General features: G+C 40.0%; 1 protein-coding gene across 1 annotated transcript in view; it reads right to left on the bottom strand.

Moving 5' to 3' along the window:
• Positions 1-2,607: 2,607 nt before the first annotated feature.
• Positions 2,608-7,944, bottom strand: part of SDHB (succinate dehydrogenase complex iron sulfur subunit B) — a 681,600-nt gene continuing 676,263 nt past the window's right edge. The window contains exon 12 of the mRNA XM_044061824.1: positions 2,608-2,824. Coding sequence (XP_043917759.1) covers positions 2,744-2,824 — 81 coding nt within the window. The 3' untranslated portion in view covers positions 2,608-2,743. The remainder of the gene's footprint in view (positions 2,825-7,944) is intronic.

The raw sequence follows: 7,944 nt of genomic DNA, 5'->3' as shown, positions 1-7,944 counted from the left end.
CCCTCAGCCTGGCCTACTTCCTGAGAGGGCACATCCTGTAACAGTTAGATGAAGCAGGCGCGGAGCATCCCGGCGCGCATAGTATAATTGCAACGCCTTCCAAACAACTAGCGAAATCAACAATCCTCTTAATAGTGCGTATTAAATCTAAAATCTAGAGAAGCAACAAAACACGTCGTCGTCAATAAACCCTAAACAAGGTATAGGTAATGTATGATAATGCTGTATGGCATCTGCTTCCCACAAAAACAACATTTCCTCATTTCTTAATTTACGACATATATAAAGGAAGAAAAAAAAAAAAAATATTTCCCAAGTTACTTATCAACTCTGCTGTACTCGGAAACTAACATCTGCTCTGGGGTGATAGAAAACCCTTTCCACCACCTTGAAGGCAGAAGGACCAGGAGAAGCATAGGACAATCCAACTGGAATTGAGACTCTCAGAACAGATGATCTAAAGCCCTCCCGGACCCTCTGCGGCGAGGGAGGAGTCTGAGCGTAGCTGTCTAATGCTGAAGCCCTGAGGTGAAGCAATGGCTCCGACAGCTTCAGAGCTGAAGTCAACCTCTCAGGTCTTATGCTTCGGGCTCCCCGAACCATCATACTCCAGAGGGGTTGGAGTCCATCAGATCAGGTAAATCACAGGAGTGGAAGAATCTTTAGATCTGATGGTTCAACTGTCGGGGATCTCTGCTCAAAGGACTCCAAAATGGCAGGTAGGATCAGAAGAGGAGTGATAACACGCTGGAAAGAAGGTTTAAGGCTCACAGATCTGATTGGAGATGGAGCCAACAAGACCCCCATCTAGATCTGTGTTCAGAGAATTTTCTCATCATCCTATCCACCTCCGCTTCAGAAAGACTTTGGGAGGACCTAACGGAGGAAAGAGTGGAAGGTGGCCTTGAACATATTTTAGGAGTCTCCTGAAGAAAAGACCTCCTCAACCTTGGGGATACCAGCTCCAGGGAAAACCCTGGACTACGGAGCCAAGGAGAATTGGCAACAGTAAGATTTTGGATTTGGATCCAAAGACTTCAGATCTGAACTCTGAAACCTTCTTAGGAGGCTCAGATGGAAGTGCAGACTTGGGAGACCTCGCAGGGGAGTGTTTCCGGTGCTCTCTTGGCTCCTTTGAGTTATGAGAAAGGGTTTGAGCTCCTGATGATGAAGCTCCAGCAGAAGGAGCAGAAGCTGTATGAAGCCTTTTAAGCTGAGCTTGTTTCTCCCTTTAATGGCTCTGACAATAAAGGCCAGATAAATGGAGCAGGAGGTGTCCAAGTGTGCCAGGCCCAGACAATAAACGCACTCCCTTGTGGGCATCAGGAGTTGGGGGATCTTATGCCCACAGGAAGTGCACTTTTTGAACCCAACAGGATTATCAGGCATATTGTAAAGTCAAACGATAGCTCCAACAAACAAGGGAAAATGGAGCATTTTATTTATTGACTTATTTTACAGTTGTACAGTTAGAAAGAAAAGGGAAGTTTTAAAACCAACAATGGTATGGACTAAAAAATACCTCAAAGCAAGGTAACAGAGGGAGGAGGATTATAAACAATTACCAACAAAGAACCTTAATTCTTGGTAGTAAGAAAGTTTAGAAAAGATGTAAGAGATAACTAATAATAATGAAATATAACTAATAATAATGAAATAAAAGTTAAGGAGAAAAAATAAAAGTTTATGGACTCACTAAACCCACAACAAGCTTGAGAAATCGCAATCCCATTCGAACCTGAAGAATGGCAAATAAGATCTGAGGTAACTTAGTGGTCAGGGACATTACAGGTAAGAAAGGAACTCAAGAGTCGGATCCTAGACTCTACAGAAAGTGGCGGAGTTGGATCAGAGGATTGGATCTGAACCCATTCATTGAGGAATGAATAATTACATCAGATCTGCCCCTTACACCTCCATGGTCATCTTAACAAGTTTTAGTATCAAACAACATGCAGTGATCCTTCAACAATGTAAAACCTGTATACTGGCATGCAAGACACCAGTAAGACTAAACCAAACATGGTTAGGTTAGAGAGGAAGAAAAACAATGCTGTGCTAAATTTTTATATAAGTAAGGAATTAGAGTGATCTCCTAAGGCCCATAAGAATAAGATGTATTTAGATGCATTTTCAAGAACAAGACACAGAACAGGTTAGTGGGACAGTCAGATTTCAATTTGTCATTTCACATATGCAATACTTTTTATATCTTGAGTGACGAACTTGTTTTGCTATATGATTACTTGGTACCAAATAATCATGTTATATATGAAGAGCTTTATGATCCATGGAAACTGCTCAACTACTAAATGAATTACCTACTCGTATAACTGGTATCCCTGTGCAGATTATAACTCCCATCTACACCATTCAAGAAAATTAAAACAGCCATGTAAATCTTGAAACTGCTTTCTCCAAATTCTGCAATGTCTTGGTTCACTAAAGCTTCAAATGAGTAGGGGATAAGTTCAAGTTATTCTGTACCACTCCACTGGGCTATTCGGATTCATCCTCCCAACCGCTCCCTCACTTATATATATACATATATATTAATGCTACAGTCAAACATTCAGAAAACACAATTTAAATAAAACAGCAAACCAATTCTTGAAAGTGCATTTAATATTTAAAGTATGCAGAAATAGTACACCGGCTAACAATGTCATTTGTCAGAGACTAAAACTGAAGCAATTTAAGGTACTGTGACTTTATGTTCAGAAGAATTTGGTACTAAAGACCATCATGTCCTTACAGCAGCTTTTTCTTTGTATGTTACCATCATTTTCTTGATCTCTGCAATTGCTTTTCCAGGATTTAGGCCCTGTAATAAAAAATAAAACAAACTAGTGTAAGGATTACTAAACAATGAATTCAGTATGAACTGGCTTACACAACAGCTTGGGTTTTGATCTTAACTGCAAGCATTCAGCGCATCCAGAAGAGAATGCAAAACACAAAATTCAATGAAAATTTATTTTTTCCTTTACAGTTTACAGTGCTACAACAAACAACTGCACCAAAATTTATAAAGCAATCATATTCTCTAACAGTTATCTGTACATCAGTTAAGAATGTTGTGCCTGCTTTTTTTCAGTTAATCTGAAAAATTCAATAAACAATTTAAAAGATTAAGATGGATCAAAAGTGGCCATACATTTGACTACAGTAGGGTTTGGCTAGTTCAGATGGACTGAAGGCAGATGGGAACAAATGCTTGCAAATGAGAACATTATTCAGCTTACAGTACTATTAGCCCTTGTGTACTGACGCATCCCTCAGGATAACTTCTGAAATAAAGTTCATATAACTGTATCAGAACTCATAACAATAAAACATTCAGCTGATTAACCGATGCAATATCTCATTCCAAGAATGGATGTAAATGAATGAACATGGATTCACACACACAACTGAAGCTCAACAGTCATTATTGAATTTACTACTTCAACCAATGTGGGTGAAAAGAATATATCAGGTTACAAAAACTCTTGCTAAACAAGGGAGGACATTAAGTCCTCTCACTCTGAAATGAGAAGCAATACCTGAGGGGAGCATGAAAGGGCATCAGATTATTTGGTGGATGCATAAAATACTTAAGGAATATTACTGATCTCTGTATTACACGGACTGCAAATTCCCCTCAGGGCTGCCTTAATTCTACACACTGAAAGGTACCAATCCAAGAAAATCTGCAAAACTAAACAAGGGGGGGGGGGGGGTTGTGAGAACCACTGTTAAACCTGGCATAAACCCTTTTCCCCATACCCAAGAGAATGTCTCTCAAAGGTGAGATATTTTCCAAGCAAAAGTCACACAAGATCAAGTGAAGAGAATCTTAACTGGCTATAGGTCCTTAAGCCTATACTAGTAATTCCAGTACATAGCTGAACTGCATGCTGCTATTTAATTGACTAACTGTTGGTATTAAATCCTAGCGATTCCTGGGATTCCTATGTACTGGCTGTGTATCAGGCTAGTTCAGAAAAAAATGTTTGGATTAAAGCTGTTCCAGACTAGTCATCTTAGAGCAAATGGTCTAACCATTTGCAAGCTGTTATTTGTGGTGTTCTTTTAAATTACTGCTGCCTTGTAATAGTTCCAGTATATTCAGAAAGAACAATAAGTGAAGAACTTTCATTTCTGAATCTGTTCTTAAATTTTTTTAGGTCTATATCTGCTTTAGCTATGGTCATTAAGCCTATATCAGAAATTCTAGTACATAGATTCACTGGGTTTTGTTACTTAAGTGGGTTAACTGCTGACATTACGCTCTCATTTCATTCCTACGTAGTGAGTGTATGTCTGGCTAATTCAGGACTACTACTTGCATTAAGGACAGCAGAGTGGCGCAGTGGTTGCGTTGTTGCCTCACAGCAAGAGGTTCTCCAATTTGATTCTCGGCTGGGATATTTTCTGTGCAGAGTCTGCATGTCCTCCCTGCGTTCATGTGGGTTTCCTCTGGGTGCCCTGGTTTCCTCCCATGTTACAAAGACATGTATCTGGAGTGTTTCTTGCCGGGCCACCTCAGAAAATTGGCTTTGTTCCAAGCTGGACTTTCCCAGTAAACAAATGCTAAATAAATTAATAAATAAAGGCAGTTCCAGACCAGTCAGCTCAGAAATAAAGGTCTAATAGTTTTTCCCTCCCATCCTGTTGTAGTGTTCTTACACCTAGTGTATCTGTTGTGGCCCGCACCTTACGATAATTAGACAATATTCCTTCCCTCTCCCCATTTGATGGCTGCTGACAATAAGCACATGCTATACACCAACCTAAGAGACCTTTGATAAACTTTCTTAATACTGAGTGTACTATAATTAGTATACTTGTTCCTTCTGGTGGCAGAAGGGTTCCAGGGTTTGTTTTGTATTGTAATTTAAATATTCAGTAGCAGGTCCACCTACACATTATCATAAACAACCCAAACTCCAAGCAGTTATGGTCATCCCTGCCTCTAGAGACACTCCTGTCAAAACCTGGAATCAACACTTCTTCCACAACCTCTGTAAACAGCCTGACTTGAGATGGGTATCTTGAGACAGTATAACATTGTCTCATGCCCTCTGATGATCATCTGTTACTCAAACAGCATACAGCAATGTGTGAGAGATGACATATATAGTGTTCTAGGAGGCAAAAATCCCGCACACAGTAAACTCAGACAAAAATCGTCAGCAGTACCCCACCACACATCGGCAAAGCCATCACAATTCCCAAAACCCATCATATGCTGAGGTTCTGAAGATTAACTTGACTAAACTTCAAAGATCTCCAAAATGGAGCAGAGGGACAAAGCACATTCAGCAAGTTAAGCCCGTCTCCCCACATAGCACAAGGAGTTCCAAAGTCATGGATGCAGAGCCTATAAGGCACATATCAACTCAGCCAAACATTCTACTTATAGATAACTCCACTGTAAAATGTACAGATATACCTTTTACCAGGCTGAGCAAGGAAATACCGTTACTTGTCTGGTGCCAGGATACATCAGATCACACATGCTCTCAAGTCCTTTAACAAGTACCAGTATGACTCTGTCAAGAGTTCATGCTGATGTCAGTGACTTGAGATGCACCTCCCTGGACGACTACTACTACTCTCAGACTGTGTCCCAGGCAGGTATAATCCTAGCATTGATCAGCAATCTACCTTCTGTTAGGACGATGCTGCAACATAAGCAAAAAAATAAGTTTTTAGTGTCATTCAAAGGGGGGGATCCAATCTCTGTCAGTCTGGGTGGATATGATCAAAAGACCATGCTGCTTTGCTAGGGATGGCCTGCATCTGTCCCCTCTAGAATTCAAATTACTGGCAAAGACTGTCCACCCCTATGGTGCCTTTTTTGGGCAAAGTCAATGTAATAAACCTACCAACATAACTAAACAAGCAAAGGAAAATCTGAAAGGTGCTTCATATCAGTGCTAGAGCCTAAACAAGAAATTCCAGTCCCAGCAAACCCTTCTTAATCTGAAGGAAGTTGATATTTGTTTAATGACAAACATGGTTTTAAATAGGCAGAGAGCACTCCGGCTGTGCAAGTCTATAATGCCTTCCATACATTTAGAATAGCTATTGTGCAGCAGGGCTAAGAAGGTGGAGGTGTCTCAATCTTCATCCAGAAGAGGCTTAGATCAATGCTGGTAAAGCAGCATGATGCACTAGAGCTTCTTCATGTCCAAATAACCATTAAAAAGGTCCCGTACCATGTATTAGCAAGTTATAAAACTCCCTCTATGAACCAAGAAAGCAAAAACATCTATCTACAGGAACTAAAAATCACTTGGTATTAAACCTAATACATATTTTCCATGGTAATCTAAACTATCCAAACTATAGCCTGCAGAAAAACGGCACCACTACTAGTGCACAGCACAGTGATTCCTGGACTTTGTCAATACAAATGCCTGGGAACAATTAGTCGGAGTACCAGCTAGGCTGGATGGAGACATCTTGCACCAACCCTTGCTTATCACCACCAACTACTGTGTCCAACAATAAAGCAGTCTCCTTTGAAATAAAATTGAACCCAGAGGCCCCTACCACCAAGGTACCTTTAGAAATTTCCCTAAGTCAAGTTACCTTCTCCTAAATGATAAATTGGCAAACTTAAAAGTCCCCACACCAAACCCAATTAATTATAACTGAATACGTGGAAACATGCACCACCATCACACTATACCAGCATGTTAACAGCTGCATAGACACAGCTGTACCTTGTAGGAACAAGCTCAGGGCAAACTCCAGAAACAACCCCCCCCCCCCCAAGGTGGAAGCCCAATATCAACAAGCTTTACAATAAAAATAAATGGATTTTGACCAAAAGTAAAAAGAGTAACTCCAGAATGATACAGCCCTTGTCAATGAAATAAACCGCGGAACCTAAAATCCACCAAAGTCAATTTTGAGGCTAAAATAGCTATCCAAGCCAAAAACAATCACAAGGTCTTTCGTTGTTTGTAATCTCAGAAGCACAATATAGTAATGAGCTGAGCTGATTAGCTACACTAAGGCTAAAGATAAGAAAAACGAAAAAATCCAAACCCAGAAAAAGCTGAATGGAGTAAATAACCAAGAGCACTGCACCAAAAATAAAAATCCAACAGTTTTATTCCACCACGACAAGAGTTTAGCGCTTTTGTCAAAAGTACATAAAAGTGACTTCTTCAGAACTACATGACACACATAATGCTGATTTAAATAGCCTGCCCTACTCAACAATTAGTCAAACAAGAAAGATGTCATTTCCTGAAAATTTCTTCAAGGCAAAAGATAAAGCGAACCTAACTGCTAAATTCTGCTCGAACTTTACCCGTCTCTACTGTCTGTCCCACAAGATATACCTGAACCAGCTATCACACAAGACCAAATCCTAAAAGCACTATCAAAAGCTAAAAATACTGCATCGATGAGTCCTGACAATATCCTTGGATGCATCTTATAATATCATGAGGCAGGATTTCGGGCCTCCCCCAGAACAATGTTCAACCTCAGCCTCCATACAAGTTTTGTACCAAGTGAATACAGAACATTTACAGTCATTCCCCTGCACATGGGAAGATCTTCCACAGAAGCTTGACTGGATCAATGTTAAAAGGTCGATTTTTTTGAAACAGTTTAATTTCATATGATGGACCTCAAAGGATCGACTCTTTAAAAAGACGAACATATCCCTATTTGCTTAAACAACTAAATCCCCAAATGACTTGGCTGTCTTGCAGGAAGGTATGTCCCACACAAATAATTAGTGTCAAGATCATGGACTGAAATGAAACACCAAAAAATTAATTACTGCATCTTTTGGGAAGTCATCAATCCTGGGGAACTACTTCATTGACAATACACCCCTAATAACTGACTTAGCTGCTCAGGATTTATGAACTTATGTGGACAGTGACCTAACTTTTGACCTGTGTGTGCCCAATGTTGAAAGAACATTCTTTT

The sequence above is a fragment of the Protopterus annectens genome, chromosome 2.part0 (genome assembly GCF_019279795.1).
Source record: "Protopterus annectens isolate FY-2018-M chromosome 2.part0, PAN1.0, whole genome shotgun sequence".
In the NCBI taxonomy this organism is placed as follows: domain Eukaryota; kingdom Metazoa; phylum Chordata; order Ceratodontiformes; family Protopteridae; genus Protopterus; species Protopterus annectens.
The sequence above is the reverse complement of the archived record's forward strand: the minus strand, read 5'-3'. Positions and strand labels throughout refer to the sequence as shown.